General features: G+C 38.3%; 1 protein-coding gene across 1 annotated transcript in view; it reads left to right on the forward strand.

Annotated features, from left to right (window-relative positions):
• LOC121962033 (inactive ubiquitin carboxyl-terminal hydrolase 53-like) overlaps positions 1–8568 on the forward strand; it is a 34125-nt gene extending 25557 nt beyond the window's left edge. The window contains exons 13-17 of the mRNA XM_042512215.1: positions 283–1054; positions 2333–2400; positions 7096–7162; positions 7244–7977; positions 8067–8568. Of these exons, the coding sequence (XP_042368149.1) occupies positions 283–1054; positions 2333–2400; positions 7096–7162; positions 7244–7977; positions 8067–8143 (1718 nt within the window). The 3' untranslated portion in view covers positions 8144–8568. The remainder of the gene's footprint in view (positions 1–282; positions 1055–2332; positions 2401–7095; positions 7163–7243; positions 7978–8066) is intronic.
• The last annotated feature ends 9487 nt before the right edge of the window (positions 8569–18055 follow it).

Below are 18055 nucleotides of genomic sequence, written 5' to 3' on the forward strand. Positions count from 1 at the left end.
TAGGAATCCTGATCCATATATATAAAAGAAGCCAAAGTTGATGCATTATTTTTTCATATACGACAAAGGCATGTTTGGAGCTTAGAGAAGTTAAAAAGATATATTGTACAGTGTATCACATATTTTACTGTCTCAGTAGATTTGTTGGTTAACAGGTCTATAATGTTAGAATTTGAAAAAAGTTTTTTATTCTTAACTCATTTATTGAAAACATCTGTTTAGAATGTGTTTTGCTGTTCTCCTAGTTCAAGCTCTCATGAAACTTCTCCTGTTTTATATCAGATCCAGGTCAGGACAGGACCTACTCCCGCTCCGCCTCCCCTCCAGAGAATGGCTTCAGACAACACCTGGAAACTCGGCTGTACAGCAGTCAAGGAAAAGGTCCCACACGGACCGAGCGAACGCCCCACCTTGCCGGACGCTCCTCACATGAGCCCGCTCGCTCTCACTCTAGGGTCCAAGTGTTGCCCAATGTGCCCAGTATCAGCAGTAGTCATCACAGCCGGAGATTGGAACACGTCTCCAACGGATACGACACTGACAGCAGCCAAGACTCCAGAGAGCGCCCTGGAAGTCGCAGCAGGTCCAGCCGCCCCTGGAAGCCCATGCGCGAGGCGCTCAATGTGGACAGTGTTTTAAGTGGCGTTGGTAACTCGGGAAGTCAAGAACGAAGGCAGCACAGCCCGCGAAGGAGACCCAATAGTCAGTCTCCCTCCCGCGACCGAGAGCAAGACAGAGATTTCACGTGGGGAGGCCGAGAGGAACGCAAACCCAAAAGCCTAATGACCATCTATGAGGATGAGCAGAGGCATGAAACAGGTGGCAGCCGAAGCTCGCTGGACTCAGATGGCCGAGGTGGCTACAGTGACAAGGACAGGTCAAAGGGCTCAGCAACTCTAAAAGTGCGGAATGACAACTGGAAGATACAGCGAACTGAATCTGGATATGAGAGTAGTGACAGACTAAGCAATGGCTCAGCAAATCTCGACTCACCGGTGGTAGAGAACCTCTCTTCCAAAGATCTGCAGCCCATTCCTGAGCTGCATTTGTCAAGGTAAAATAGACTGTCTACGTCTTATCAGCCAGGTACACAAACTTGGCGCAGCTATGGCTATTACACAATTTTTGCTGTGTGGTGCCAGCGTCAGAATGTTGCTTTATCATCTCATGCCCTACTCACATAAGGATTTGAGACTCAAAAGTGCTTCCATCTTTAAATGATTAAATATTACAAACAAACTGTTCTAAGAATAGCAAGACCCATTTAACATAAATGCACACTAGGCAGATGTGCCAGCCTTATTATGCTGGGCTGTCATTTGTTGGCTTTGTGGTACAGGTCTTGTTTGGAGATAATTATCTCAACTAGCTGACAACTCCTGTACACAGAGGGAAGAGCCAGCAGATCGCTGACTTCCTCAACTGCTAGTGAATTATTCAAGCCCCTCTCTTGACAGTAACTTGGTAAAGGGCTCCTTTGATTATCAGTTCTTCAACATATTGTGAAGATGTTTTGGGACTGGTTTAAGACCTGAAGTCATTGAAAATGTATAAAGTTTGTAATTTTATTTTGGTTATAAGTCATGACTTTTTCTACTGCTAGTTTTCATTGGATTTATTATGACATCTTTCAGGGTTCCCACAGTCATTTAAGACCTGGAAAAGTCATGGAATTTCACAATCACATTTTCCAGGCCTGGAAAAATCACGAAATTCGTAAAAATCATTGAATGTTTTGGAAAAATCATGGAATTTTATAGCCTGTAATGAAACAGTTATCTTCAGTAGATAACCTTCCACATCATGTAACATAACGGCAAATTTATTTTCTGTAGTTGTCGGTGTCACTTAACCTCTAATAATAAAAAAAAAACAATAATAGAATTTAAAAAAAAAAAAGATATAAAGGGTCCTTGAAAAGTTATGAAAAAGCTTTGGAATTTTGTCAATGAAAACATGTGGCAACCCTGATCTTTAAACATTTAACAGCAAATACAAAGCATAGCACTTTTAAAAGGATATGTACAATAAAAGATAAAATAAAAGGATCAATAACAATAAAGGAAAAAAATACATTGAAAGAAATTATAATAATATCTTTGTAGGTGTCCTATTTAAGAAAAGAATGTAGCAGGAGTTAGTATCAAATTACACCATTGTAAATCAGTCATGATAAAGATGTATATTAAGGCTGAGGTTAAGAGGGTTTATTTCCCCGTTTTACTGCATGCAACCATGTTATTCATTTTAAGTGGCTGGTAAAAGATCATGCTCTGGAATATCTTGTGGCAATCCACAATGCATAAATAATTGAATTTATTTTGTATTTTAGGGATCACTTCCCTCCGAGAGGAAGCAATGATTTGAAGGCTGACATCTTGCATGCTGCGTTTTCCACTGGTAAGTGACTCTCACATGTGCATAATGTCATACTTCTGCATACAAATGACTTTATTTAAGCAACATTTGCTTACTCTGTATATTTCCAGCATGTGCACGTATTAAAAGAAGAGAGCATTTAATATATGCAGTGATTAAGAATTTTTATATATACTTTTTTTCATTAATTTTTTTCATTAAAATCATTTCTTTAGAATGTACACATATAAATCCCAAATAAATATACATTTTCTACTGTTTTATATTGTGGAAATAAATCACTCATGAAAGTATCAGTCGTTCACAAAGGCTTGGCCCTGGCATTAAAGAACTTTCCTCTGCCCGTAGACTTCCGTGTGTCTGAAACATTAAGATAGTACTCAGCAATTTCCTTGATTTATTGTTCCATCAGTACTGTAAGGTCACAGCCTGATTGAAGGGATACTGTATGGAAATATGTGTGCTCTGGTTGCTCGCCGCCTGGCCTTGACCTTTTTTCCTGAGTAAAGTTTATGTTATGCAGCACGCAGAGGAATGTACATGGGCTTAAAGGAAACCTCAATGCAAGTAGAAAACTCATAAAGATCCAGATTTTTTTGTTAATTAAGTATTAATGTCAGAAATAAAAATCCTGGTTTGTGTCAGGTCTTTTTCCTTCCTCACATATTACACAAAAAAGTTAAAGAGGAAATGGTGACAAAAGAACCTCAAGCACTTTGTTAACCTTTAACAGCAGTGAATAATGTGTTGCATCAGGAAGTACAGCAGTTTTTACATCCATGGGGATAAAAAATTCTGCAGGGGGAAATCAGTTTGGTTACAACTACTGTTAAAAAAAGTCTGTAAAACATGAAATATGATGAGCCTCAAATATGAGTCATGTTGCACAGTTGCAATAATGGTTATTTTTATCTTGGAGGAAGATTAGATGTGAATAGCACTCAGGGGTTTGTCGCCTGGACACCCTTCTCATTCTTTATCTAGCACATGCTTGTTTATGATACACAGTATCAGCAAAGAGAAAAAGGGAGGGAAATATCTTAAAAAATACCAAACTAATTCCCTCAACAGGAATACGCCGAGTTAATCCTGAATAAGAGGGGAAGATGAGTGAGCTTGTAGGAGCCACCCAACTGTGCCCAGCCACGCAGAAAATGCCATGACTGGGCCTGTCACAAGGTGGTATTCAAACATGAGGCAGTGGAAATGCCATTTAGTAGCACTGCAGTTGTTTCAAGGTCCCAAAGAGTTATGAAATGCAGCACAAAAACAGCAGCAACAATTTTATCCGCCTTAAGTTTTATTCAGAGTTGAAAATAGCTCTTACACAAGTGTGGTAAGGTTGGGGAAAGAAGCAGAAATGCATAGTGTTGTATGCTGGTCTTGTCATTTTGCCTGAGCATCTATACATGCAGAGTGATTCATGTGTAAGAATCCCTGCCAAAGAGACAAATAAGGCATGCTTATTTATTCACTGCTGCCATATCTTTTTTTGTTTTTCTTGTATTTCTCGAAAGATGTCCCATTAAATCATCATTAAGGCTAGTCTTTACCTGATAAAATTTGTGTTCATAGTTGATGGCACAAATGTACATTTTGCCCAAAGGTAAAAGTAGAATGTGTTAATTTTTTGTATGAAAAGCACATGTTAATGCCATTATTTACTCACTGAGGCTATTTGCCCCCCAGTGCCTCTGTTAATCACACACGAAACTCAGTTCAATTACTTGCCTCCTCTTTATTTAGTAAAATTTCATAATACTTTTGTATTTGGAAAGTGTCTACGGATGATTAATTTGATGTTTTAATGCTAAATTTGCTAATCTAATCCTTGTTTAAAATCTCTTTTAGGGCCTTTGAGTTCTACTCCTCAGGAGCTATTTTATCAGTATGGGATATTTATGCCCTACTGTCTGCAAATTGTATTGACAAGCTGCAGTTAATGTGTCCTAAGTCAATTTGGCCAGAGTTCAGTGGCCTGAGCTGCAGTTTCAGAGAAGGCTGAGCAGATTTCAGTTGTCCATTAAAGTCCAAAATCCTTTCTAAAAGCACACACATGTGGGTGGGCAGTTGTGAGGAGTTCAGTTAACATTTTCACCACAGGGATTCATTCTTGTGCTCGTTTGTTGTGTCAAAGGAGGGACCTAAAGTCAAAATCCGGGCCCCTCTTGGTCACCTTATTGACAGCCTTTTGTCCTTGTGAGAAAATCTCATTAAGTTACATTATACCAAAGCAGAAATGGTAGCAGAACATCCTGTCTGTAACAGCGTGAAAGGTCACGGCTGTCAGGAGATGGGTCCAATTTAACCTGCTATCTAGACAGAAAATCACACCTTTACTCGATTTTGTCCTGGTTGGCTCCGGTGGCTCCTGTAGACCTGATTAAAATCCAATAGAAAAGTTGTTACGACTCAGTTTGCTTAAAAAAAAAAAAAGAGTAATGGTGAATTTGATCCTTTATTGGATTCAATGGATTCATTGCCCATTGTGTGTGTTTATATACATTGTTTCAGTGAATGTGTGTTCGTGAGTTTGCGTGTGGTTTTAATGTGTTAATGCCATGAGATTAATGCATATTTACATTGTGGCATTTGGCTTACTGTTCCCATGTCTGTGCCACATAAAAACACACAGAAACAAAGGCTATTCCAAATGATTTATAAGAATGTGTGATGACCTTTTGGAGTTTTGGCCACTGACAGATAAAATAGTTGAAAGCTTGACATATTTCCAGGGTTCCCTCTTCTTCCCCACATAGCTCAGGTCTTAATGAAAAGCTGCACAGCAAATATGCATGCGAGCCTGATTGATGTTCAAGAATTTTAAGTACCCCAGACAGCAGAACGCACAGAACTACAAATCTCAACTTGACAGCCCTTAGAACTGAAATGTGTAGAGTTTTTTTGTTTTTTTGTCGCATCAACAAACTTCAAAGAGATGTCAGGAATTTCTGCATGTACAATTTCTCCAAACCGGGTTTGGGTTTGCTTTCATGGTCTGTATAGAGTCACATTTTCTATTTCCACTGGGAGTCTCTCACTGGCAGTTGGGATAATTGAAATGATGTCAGATCACTTCTCTGTTCCTCTCAGTTAAATATCCTAAATAACTTTTAGTGGATGACAAACAGGTGCCTCTCTTGAACTTTTCGCAGTTATCCTTTCTGTTAAAGACAGATTTGTGAGTGATTTACATGCTTCTCTATACTCACAGCTGTTAAAAAGACGAATGTAGAGCAGCACACAGCATGGCTCTTAATATGTCAACCACTGACATTTAGCAAGTGCAAAAAACATGTATGCATATGAGACAGCTTCACTTTCTTTAATCCTATTTTGACTTTACCCTTTTCCGTTAACATTGGAATGTCATGGAAATGCAGTTACACACCACTTGGTGCAGTTAAGATAGTACATAAAATTCTACTGAGTCACAGCCTAATCCATGCAATCACAGTACGTGGACGCTTTCCCAGGCAAGTGCAGTAGGCCATATAAACAGCAGGACACCTTGAGTACATCTGTTTTGCTGGCGTCCGCAGCTTAAGCAGTGCTCCCCAAATTCCGCCAAAATGAATGTTTTCTGGAGATCAGCCAGAGCTCGAACCTGAAGAAGTGATTTACATTCAATTCGGATGGAATAATATTGATTATTTGATAGCTGTTTTCTGCAAAATCTTTTGATTTCAACCGTAACAGACAGGCAACAACACAGCCGCCTTGCCCTTTTGTTATTCAGCTGCTTTCTCCTTCAAGCTTCCTCTTGGCAACCGTGCGTGTGACCATAAAGATGAAGGGATTTTCGAGGGAGAAAAGCATTGTAAACAGCATCCTTTTTTGTGTGTGTGTGTTTTTGCGAATGATATTGTTGCCGTTGCTTGCCAACATTGCAGATCAGCGTCATCAAATTGTGAATTGCCACATGGACTTAACGGCTTAAAAATGCAATAGTGTTGTGGAGGGGATCTGGAGTCTGGAGTCTGACCCCGGCGTAATTGCATGCCAGCACAAAGGATTTAGCCACTAATGCTTTGAGAGAGCACAGGAAAAAAAAAAAGAGGGTATGCTGACACATCACAGATGGTCCTCAGCCACTCACTCTCTTCCTTGTACTGTTAGTCAGCTGTTGTCTGTCTCAGGCCTTGTAAATCACACCCACCCTGCTAACTTGGCTAAGCTCCACACCGGCCCCCACCTGGGGACATGTTTCTAAACACTTTTGCTGTTCTATTGGGTGAAATCAGCTATTATCTCAAAATTATTGCAGCGTAATTCTTTGACATCACATTATGACGACTTTTACTGTCATCGGTTTGCATAACTTCTAAATCTGAGTTCATTCCAGGTCCTTATTGTTTCATTAGTACTGTTAGCACAAAGCTAACCAGGCCTGAATATGAACCCAAATTCCCTTTGAGGGGCCACGTTCTTTGGCTGGATCAGACAGCCACAGTGGTACACAGGGGGCCTGAGGGCGCTCTGCCAGACTAGCTGCTTTGATACTTCCTCTCACAGCACCAGGCAAAGGGCCTCACCATGACCCCTGTTAGATAACATGTCTTTGCTGGAGAGAGACAGGGAAAAAAAATACTGTAGCCATGTTCAAATAAAAACACATGACAGATGTTACCACTGACCATCTGGTAGAGATGACCATGAATTTAAAAATTGGTGTGTTGTGATATAAAATGCTCATGAGGCTTCATTGTTCTTTAGGTGAACAGGAAAGACAATCTCCAGATCTACAAGATGCAGACAGCCTCTCTGGTCTGCCAATACAAAGGTAAAAAAGAGCTTTAAAGGACATTTCAAGTAGTTCATGATTTGGCACAAGTAAAATACTGATGTTTGTGTATTGTAACAGAAGAAGAGCCTTCCGATACACTCCCGGAATCTTGGAAAAGAACAATGGTTTGGACAGCGAACAAGAGGAAAATGTTGATGGCAGCCCAGCGAGCCCAGTGCCTCCTTACTTAGCAAAGACCAGCAGCTCTGAGTGGAACAGCTCAGATGACCTTGCCGGACCATTCTCTGAACAAGAAGAAACTGGCACTGTTGCCCATATAGACTCTTTCTCGCACAACTATCCCCCACCTTTACCCCCCAAGACTTTTGGCAACAGTCACGCTGACCCATCTGGCATCCACTACCAACCGCCGGAGGTGCCAATGCGAACGAGCTCCCAAAATGAACCCAAAAATGGCTTGTCTCCACTCTCGCACACTACCCTCCGGCGACGGATTGAGACACCTGCCGAGTACAGGCTTTCGTCAGACGCCAGCTCCAAGTCAGGGTCATCGGACCAGGATAGGAACGATCTGTCGGCCAGCGAGAGTGACGAAAGGTTACCCAGTCCAAATCCCACACGCGACGATGGTACAGACTCCCCCGGTCCAACAGATATAGCTCTTCCCACCACTTACTTTTCTGTGGATAGCTGTATGACTGACACTTATCGGGCCAAATATCATAAGAGGCCTGCCTTGTACATGAAAGCAGAGGACCATATGTCATCAGGGGAGAGTGATGTGGAAGGGAGGGGGCTCCCTGTGCCAGATGTTCAGCCACTAGAGCTTTCCAAAAGCAGATCAGAATCAGGTACCATATGTTAATATTAATGCTATTCACGTAACTTTGTTAGCATTTTGTAAATGCATTTATTAAGTATCTCTACTTTTGTCTTGCAGGTTATGCTACCACAAAGACTACTGCAAAATGGAACCCAGTCACTCCAAAAGGACTTGATGAGCATGGTTTCCTATGATTTTAGCAAAAGCATCAATAGACCTTGATTGATCCAGCGACTGGATGCCAAAAAGAATAACATGCACTATGACTGCTCCACACTTTGACTGCTTCTAACTAAGATGTAAGCGTACACACCTTTCATAACAGAGGATTGGACATGAAACTGGATGCCAAAGAAATTGTTAAAAGAAAGGCAGGTGTCCTTAAACGCTGTCTTGCTATTTTTGGTATGAGCTACTAAAAGCTTTGAATGAACAGTGAATTTGCACAGTAGAAAGCACCAGAAAGGTACAGAGAAAGACACATGTCTAATTTAGCTGTTGATTATGTTTGAACTTTTCAAATGCAAAGGTTACTAAAGAATGTGTCACAAAAAGCCACTTTAACCACACAAGAGATTAAAAGATTTATTTTTCATGAAAAAATAAACAATTTCTTGCAGTTCTCTCACTCTATGAAATGCTTATTTCTTTGCTTAACTACTCCCATTTCAGTGTTATGAGGTGTCTGCCCGAATTCAATCTCTTTTACGTAATGTATCTGTCTTTCAGTTGTTTTTTTAAAGAACACAAGAGATTTGAGTAATATATAGAATATGTTTTTTGTGTAGATTTTTGGAAACATATTGGGCATTCTTTAAAAATGGATCCCAAGGATCCGTGTGAATATAAAGCTCCAGGACACTTTCAAAGGTTTTTGGCCAATGAAACCTCTTTACAGGACTGTTAAGGCAGGGAAACTTCCAACCTCAGATTCTTATTGGTACACGGAGTTTATTGATCTCTGCAAATAACGCGTAATTCTATCTTTTGTCTCTCCTTTTGTAAACCAAAGGAGGTCTTGTATACCAATATATCTCTGACCACCAGTGCTGGTGTCCAGGGGCGACAAGGTAATGGGTAAATATGTTAAATTGTTTGCATATTGTTAGGAAAGTATGTGGCACATAACTCAAGGCATATCCCTATCCTCTCACATGCACACCTTTACACTTTCTCACATATTGACTGTGTTTATGTCTTTGCACTGTATATCTATATGATTATATTTCTTTTCACACTCCATTTTTTGTTTTTATTCAGCTCTCTGTCCTTTTTCTTAAAACCTGTTCCTTCTTTGCAGCAAGTCTGCACTGGCAGGACATGGACATGTAAAATTGCCATCTAGAGATAGACAAGGTGTTTTTGTTTCTTTTTAAGGGGATTATTAATAATAATAACATGCTGTAAATCTGAGTAGTGGACTACTTTTTGGTTCAAAATGTTTTATATATGCAGCAGACTAATGCACAGTGCCTTTTGTATTTTTCTATGTCATGACCAGTTTAAATTGGAGCCATGGTTTGTACAATTGTTTGATTTTAAATAATTTTTTGTAACCTTTAATTTTATTTTTATTGATTGATAATTGTTGAATAAACAATTTTATTTAACCATATCAGTGTGTCAGGTCATGTTATGTTTAAGACCACAAACTTGAATGTAACAGTGTAAAAGCATACCTGGTCTATGACTCATGCCAATTTTGCAATGATTCCAACATAGAGTCCTGATGATAAACTCAGTCTTTACAGAGTAAATAGTTCATACCAACACAAAACTGCAGACCACTATCCTCAACAAATGCTAAAAAATATGGAGCTTTGCTGCCACCTGCTGTTGTGTGTCCTTAATGCACGTTTTAAAACGAGGTACTGGCTACCAAACTAATATTCTGAGGTCTGATGGTACATATTGCATAGAACTGGAGAGACTTGTGCCACCTCCATCTATATGTTTTGGTCAGTTTGGTAAATTTTGCTTTATTATACTATTTTGAACACTTATTTGCATTTAACTTACACTTACATTTTTTCTCTTTTCTGTGGTACGACCTCATAGTTTTCACCTACAAGTTTTCTTTGACACTCAATAAGCATGAGTAAACAATACAGTTCCTACTTTAATATAAGGAAGTGTCCAGCACACATCTTAGATCCAATAGTGGGTTACAGGGGCACTTCACACTTGCACAGCATTTAAAAAAAAAGTTTTGCATCAACAGAGGGCCTTATGTGAGTGTTCTAACATAATACAAATGTTGTTGTTTTTTAAAAAAATGATTTTATAAATGATTCGAGGCTTCCTGGAAGCTCTCCTGATCTTTCTGTTGTCTTGACAATTCAAAGCAAAAAACAAACAAGCATACTTTTTTCAACCTCAAGAGGGAAGTAGAGGACTTTGAAACCAAAAGAAAAGATGCAACTTGATCTTGATGTTAACAACAATGAACACTATAGCTTTGACTTAAATCACACATTAAATCAACACACAGACATTTGACAGGCCTTACTGCCAAACATATATATGTGCATTGATTTAATGGGTCACTCAATATCTCAGAGGGCCTTCATTGCAGATTTTTTTGGTGATCTAGTTATTCTGCTGTTGGAAAACGTGTGCTTCATTTAACATTTGTTTACAAAATAACAGACTGAGAAAACGTATGCCTGCAAGGCCAATATTTTAATTTTACTTTTGTGCATTATTATTTTCTTGCATTACCTCTGAATATCTTCATTTCCCAGCAGTAAAAATGAAGATGATTCATCAAACGTATTTCAGCATTTGACTAACTTCAACAATGCTGCAAATATTCCAAATAAATTCTTCAAAAATACATGAATAGTTGAATCAACTGCATAATTAATGTAGAAAAGAAGACTGCAGCTAAACTTTCACCCCAACTCATCTATTTGCTGTCACTACTAGGGCCATAACTCATAAATTTAATTAAGAAGGAATAGTTTTTTTTTTTTTAAATGCCAATCTCAGACTTGAAAATAATTTTTCCAGTGTCCACTGGAGGGAAAATGCACAACTAGGAAATGTATTCAGAAAATCCTGACAATGTTCTGCCATTCATTGCATGGCACGTCTATCATCGTTTTGGTGTGCTTAAATCTTAGCTGTCTTCTGCTGTGCGTGTCTTCTCCACCATCCGTCAGAGCGGGACTCGGCCTGTCAGCGTGGGCTCCTCCTCTGCAGCTGCCGTACTTCATTAGGGGCCATCAGCTGAGCTCAGTGCTCCACTGTCAGAGTCAGACTTCTGTTTTCTCATTTCTCCTTCTTTTTGCCCTCTCTCTCTCTCTCACACACACAAACTGTCCCTCAAGCTCACTCACATCCTTCATCCTCATATGATTTCTCACTCTGTCAACTCACCTCAGTCTTCCCCCCCGTGCTAAATTTCCCCCTGCCCTCGCTCTGCACCATCTCCTCTCTCCATGCTCCTTTATTCAGCAGACCTATTCCATCTTCAAATCAGCCTAACCCTTGTGTTTTAGAATCAACTCACACATAAAATCAACTTGCACATAAAACCACTAGAAAATTGTACATTTAAATTAAAGGTGTACATCAAAATATAGGTATAGTTACAAGTGTGCGAGTGTATTACTGCATGCTATGCCCATCTGTGTAAATTGGCTTACATTTAACTCCGGACAGAAAAATCTTACATTTAAGCCTAACACAACAAACAATGTAAAAAACAAAGAAATGTTGGTTTGTATTTTTTTAGAACAAACTTTATGCTGTTTACACAGTGTGATTGGAAGTCGTCAACCACCAGAAAGGTTACATTTATTCCATCCTATTAATTATATTGTGGCAATTTTTTAATTTTTCAAAGAAATTGCGTTTGCCTGTAAGTTAGGACTTTACGAGGGGTGCTTGAACGCAGCGCTGCAAACGCACCTGAGCTGCAGCCCTGCTAATTACGAACACCTGGTGACTGCGAGGATGCTGATACGCAGCCGATAGACGACCAAAAATCCCCAAAAAAAGGTCGTTTGAAAGTGCCAGCGCGGAATTATTGGTACCAAAAGAGAAGACGTATGTATTTTTAACTTTATCCCCGGGTAAAGCTGGAAAATCCATAGAAGTTTGTTTTAATTGCGGACGATGTCAAAAAGGCTCCCGAGTTCTTCAGCCATGAAGGGACACCGATGAAATGGAAGACACCCACACCGTCCTCAGGATGTCTGCAATGAGCACTACCAGCTCTTAAGTTGGTGAGTCATGTTTCTTTTGTTTTTGTCCTGAGAAAAACCATGCCTGTCGATACCCGAAAAAGCCTCTAGAACATTCATTTTGCCTATTTGGTGAAAGTAGGCCTTCAATTGGCAAGACTGAGCTAATGGTGGTTAAAAAAAGCTAACCTCGGGGAGAAACCTAGTTTGAAATATTGGGGAATTGAACGACAAAATGAACATGTAGCCGCACGCAGTGTGTAACGTTAATGTTAAACTAACTATGACAGTACCGGGATTAAAGGCACTAACGCTAACATTAGCCACAGGTCACAGGCCTGCACAGACCAAAATAAATACACCCACTGTTCATGGCACAGTGAAGTAATGTCAGTGGTGGTTTTATATAGCTTGCAATGTCCATAAATCCACTTTAATCCAGAGACAAGAGTCCAGGTTGGGGTATTGCACCACTCAGTTAACCAGTTAACCCCCCCCCCCCCAAAAAAAAAAAAAAAAACAAAAACAATTTGGTATATAGTCTTATTTTATTTTCTCATTCATTTAGATAAATACTTGAATTTAATTTATACAGATTTGTGTATTGTTTTAAGTTGCTTTTAGTTAAAACAAACAAACAAACAAATCAGGAACTACTTTTTATGGTGCACCTCGGTTTTGGGAGCAGGGACAGTTGAGCGGAGGAATATTCAGAGAGGCTCTTGTATATGTCTGTGTATGTGTAATCCAAAATGATAGTAGTTTCAGTTATTAACTACATAAATCACAACGGAAATATAAATGTAGCTGAATACATAATAAAGCATCAGTCAAAGATGTAAGAAGACTTAAAAATGATTAAATCAGTGTAAGTAAGTTCAAGGAGCTGATCAAATGCTATTTCACTGGAATTGTACCATGTATTGTTTCCATGTGACAAAAAAAGGATGATGATGATGCCTAGTAAATGGTACACAGGTAGAAGACATGAAAAAAAATCTTGAGCCTAGTTAACAAAGTACAAACATACTCATTTTGTTCCTGTAAAACATACGACAAACCACATGCCTCATATAGGCCTATATGCTGTAAAATCGGACAAGTTGATTTTGCTTTAAAAAGTCTAGAAAACCAATTACCTTGAGTGTAATTAAGTATAATTATTAGTCAGTAAAATCAGACTAACTTAGTTTACTGAAGATGGTGACATTTAGAAAGAACAAGGTAGTTTGTCACTGTCATTTTTAACTTGCAGCAACTTCACAAAATTAAGTAAATACAGCAAAAGTAAACTTAACCATTAGAAATAAAGTGTGCATAAATTAAAATTAATAGTTTTATTTACTTTCCTTTGTCAAGGCAATTGGTTTCTGTGATTATTTAAAGTGAGATCAAGTTGTCCGATTTTACAGTGTATTCTTGTATACATACAGGAATATCCTTGTGGTTTTTTTTGGATGTCCAATTGAAATTTCATCCCAGTCCAGTGTTAAATAAGCAATTGGTGAGGCTTAGAATAGACCTACAAAGAGCCGCAGAGATGAAGTTTTAGCTCAGATGGCCAACCTTGAAAAAATGAAAGTATTTGAAGCAAAGCTATGGAACTTTTCAAGGTCCCATGAATTTAATAGAAGTTTTGGCATTATTTTTTTCCCAAGAGAAACCATGACATGAACTTGTAGATGCCAGTTAAGTTGGTATGGAGTGACCAACATCATAGACCTTTTTCGGCATGTCATAGTAGGAAATGTACAAGTGTAATAAGTAACATTAAAAAAGACTGCAGTACATTTAGCAGAGCTCTTTCTAGGGTCATCAGAGTGTACTGTGCATGGCTCACTGGCAGACCTTAACCAGACACTTGATGGAATTGAGCACTCCGTTTCATCTGTGCTTTTTCCTCTCGCCAAGGTGTTTGCCTTGAAGTGCTCAAAAAATTTGAATTAAAAAAAAGAACAAGCTACCGTTTTTTAGGCGATAATTGCAGTCTTCTCAAATGTGCTGTTATTTCCAACAGGGAACAGGAATTGCGGAGCATTCTGGGGCAGTGGCAGCATCTGTGGAGGACAGAGGTACGTGGCTATGATCGCTGTCTTTTTCTATCATGTCAGAGGTCTTTTGTCATCTGTTAATTGCTCATTTTTTAGAAATGTATACATGGTGAAAGACAAATACCCATCTAAAGAGAAGCTCTCAACAGAGCCAACAGAGTTATACTGTATATTTAAGCTGTAAGCCACAAGAGACCATGGTTTACATTAGGGATGCTCGATATTGGATTTTTTGCTGATATCTGAAATGCCGATCTAAAACAACTAATTTGGCCGATAAATGATACAGATATTTATATATCCAATTTTGTCCCCAACAAATTTAATGATCATCAAGTCTCTAATAGAGTGAATTTAGCATTTTATTTCACATGCTATAATATGATGACTCACCAGCAGATGGAGATATAAAATACTTTGCTTTTCATTGTGCAAAATAAGTAAAATATTTTAACTTTGGGTTGCTTTTTTGTATACGTTCACTGGGTCCATAATAAAACAAAATATCAGTTTGTGATATTGGCAGAAATCAGCATGTTGGCCAATTACGGTATTTCACTTTAAAGTTAATATCTGCAGATACTGAAGACGTGCCATTATTATAGTGCATCCCCAGTTTGAAGTGATTTTAGAAAAGCTAAGTGGTGTTGTTAGGCATGATATGAATCCTAAATAAAGGTAAGGTGGTTAGTACTTGACATATTAATACATTCCTAGTCAGTGAGCTAGCAAGCTTCTGGTACTGCCCTATTTGCAAATAATCACAGAGTAACTTTTCAAAGTCCCATGAATTCAATAGAAGTTTCAACCTAATTGTTTTCCCAAGAAAAACCATTACATGAACTTGTATGTGCCAGGTAGGTTGGTATGGAGGGACCAACATCATAAACCTTTGTTTTGCATGTCCATAATAGGAAATGTACAGGTGTAATAAATAACATTAAAAAAGACTGCAGTACATTTAGCTGAGCTCTTTCCAGGGTCATCAGAGTGTACTGTGCATGGCTCACTGGCAGACATTAACCAGACACTTGATGGAACTCAACACAGTCTGTTACATTTGTGCTTTTCCTTCCAATCAAGATGTTTGCCTTGAAGTGGTCAAAAAATTAAACAAAAACATGGAACAAGCTGCTGTTTTAGGCAATAATTGCAGTCTTCTTAAATGTGCTGTTGTTTCCAACAGGAAATGGGCATTCCAGTGTATTCTGGCGCAACGGCAGCATCTTTGGAGGAGAGAGGTACGTGGCTATGGTAGCTGATTTTTTTCTGTCATTGTCAGCAGTCATTTGTCATCTGTCAATTTCTTAATATCAGAAATGTATATTTGGTAAAAGACAAAGAGAAGCTCTCGACAGAGGCAAAATAGTTATACTGTAAGTTATACTGCCGCAAGAGACCGTGGTTTGTAATAGGGATGCTCGATATTGGATTTGTTGCCGTTTCGGAAATGTCAATATATAATAACTCATTTGGTTGATAGCTGATAGATATCAATGTGATAACATTTTTCCACAACTAATTTTTGTTATCATCAAGTATCCTCTGTAGTGGAATTAACGTCATATCTCCAGCAGATGAAGACATGAAATACAATGTTTTTAATGTATGTAATATTCATTCGTTGTACAAAATAACAAAAATACTTCAACTTAGGGTTGATGTTTTGTACATATTCACTTGGTCAATAATTTAAAAAAAATCAGTTTGAGATACTGGCAGCTAATATTGGTGATATTAGTGAAATCAGCACGTTAGCGGATTCCAGTATTGCATTTTAAAGCTAATATCTGCAGATGCAGATGGTGCGCTGATATTGTTGTGCATTCCTAGTTTACAGTGATTTTAGAACAGCTAAGTGCTGTCTCTAGGCATGCTATGAAGCATTTTTTTTTAGCAGTTGAGAAAAAAAAAATTTTGGAGCTTAATGTCCAATTTACATCTACAGGCTATACTAACTACATTACATAATCACATATACAAAGATAAGCTAGCTAATGTAAGGGTAACTGAATGCTCACAAAATGTTGGCAAATCATGCATAATTATTTACTACTATCCTGAAAAACTAACAGCACATTATTTTCCGTATGTGTTCGACGGCAACATTTTTAATTTTGAAGCTATTTCCCCATGTAGTGTTTTGTGTTAGTTCAACTGTTCCTCTTGACCTTATAATAAACAGCCAGCAGATGGCACTCTTACTTTCTGTTGACGATGACACATTCCTTGTTGGTGAGATAACAAGCTTCTGGTACTACTCTTATTTGCATGAGATGCAAGAACAGCTCTGGCACATACATGTACTATGGTGAACTTTGACATGTGTAATTAGCATCCAAAATTAAATAATCTTTTTTGTCAGAAACTGCAAAAAATAGAAAACCCTGGTCAATCACATTGCATAGCCATCTTGCAGTATAGCATAAAGGAATTTTGCTCTTCCACTATCTGTTGTCACTGCGTCCTCGGGTGCATTCATTGTAAACATTTTTTTCCTCATTTTATTCTATGTAAAATACTATATTTTAAGACACGGACTACTGGAGTGTTTTTGCAGTACATGCTTTTCACCAAAAATCAAAAAAACTAATTTGATTAATTTAATTTAATTTAAAAATTAAAACTTCTAAAATTATGTCTTTACAATATTTTACATGACTTGAATGAATAGCATTATTCAATTGTCATTGTATGGAATTGCAGTATTGTTTTGTGTTAAATCCAGAATGGTGTAGGTTTTTTTGGATGCTGTAATGGTTATTGAGGAATTATAGCCATTTGATCTAGCTTTTGGTGATGGTGGTTATTGCTTGGGTTAAACTAGACAGTAGTAGAAAACTGAAAAGAAAAAAAAACAATTGTTTACCAGTGCTAGTGCAATGTTTAAGCAGTGGAAGCCCTGCTTCTGCTGTGTGGTGTGAAAGTTGTTGCCTGCTGTCTATAAATGTATTTGTTGATGCAATATATTTTTTAATGCTGAACTAACTTAGTTTGTTGCTGTAGGGGACAACAATATTTGTAAAGTAATGCATTTTCAGCTTTAAGCTGCAAGTTTATGATTTTCATCACTGACTAGATCTCTGGCTGTGAGGAGAAGGTTTTCACTGTGTCCCATTTAAAAAGGTGGATTGACAAAGTAGCTGGAGTTGAGAGTGATATATTTTTTAGTGTTGCATTTTTCTGTATAAAAGTTCAAATTGAATTTGAAGTGACACATTACTGGTTTAACATAGCTTTTCAAATTGTTAAGTTTAAAGATTTTTTGTTGTTGTTGCTGTGATTCAGTTAACAGTCTTTTTTCAAATGCATTATTTCCTTTTCCCCATTGTGTTTTTCTCCCTTTTCATTTTTCTGCTTTTCATGTCTTGTCTGCATTACTTCTTCAGCAGACCACCCCGTGCCCAGTTGTGTACATGTGTGTACACAAACACGCACACACAGCCCATGGGCTTCTGTTCTTGTTGTCATCCTGACAAGCAGTAGGAACAGGATTATGGGTAGAGGCCCTCTTACTTGGGGCAGAAGAAAGTGTGAAATCTGATTGCTTCGGAAGATTTAAAAAATAGGACCCCGTGAGGTCGGTGGAATCCTAAATATGAGCAAGCTGAAGAAGTATAGCAGTAGGGTGTAGTCTGTTCCGGGGATTTGCCAAATTTTCAGACTTGAGAGGGTGGCTTAATAGAGGACAGAGAGAAGAAGCTGCGGGGTGTATAGGTGGAAATACCTACTTTTCCCCAGCATCTCTTTTGCAAGTTAAGTTTTGTTAATGCAGTTCTGTTAACATGCTATGGGATGTTTTTGTGTTATCAAGATATTTTTCATTTAAAATACTTTGGAGCTGGATATCACAAAATATGGTATA

This window comes from Plectropomus leopardus, chromosome 23 (assembly GCF_008729295.1).
Source record: "Plectropomus leopardus isolate mb chromosome 23, YSFRI_Pleo_2.0, whole genome shotgun sequence".
Taxonomy (NCBI): domain Eukaryota; kingdom Metazoa; phylum Chordata; class Actinopteri; order Perciformes; family Serranidae; genus Plectropomus; species Plectropomus leopardus.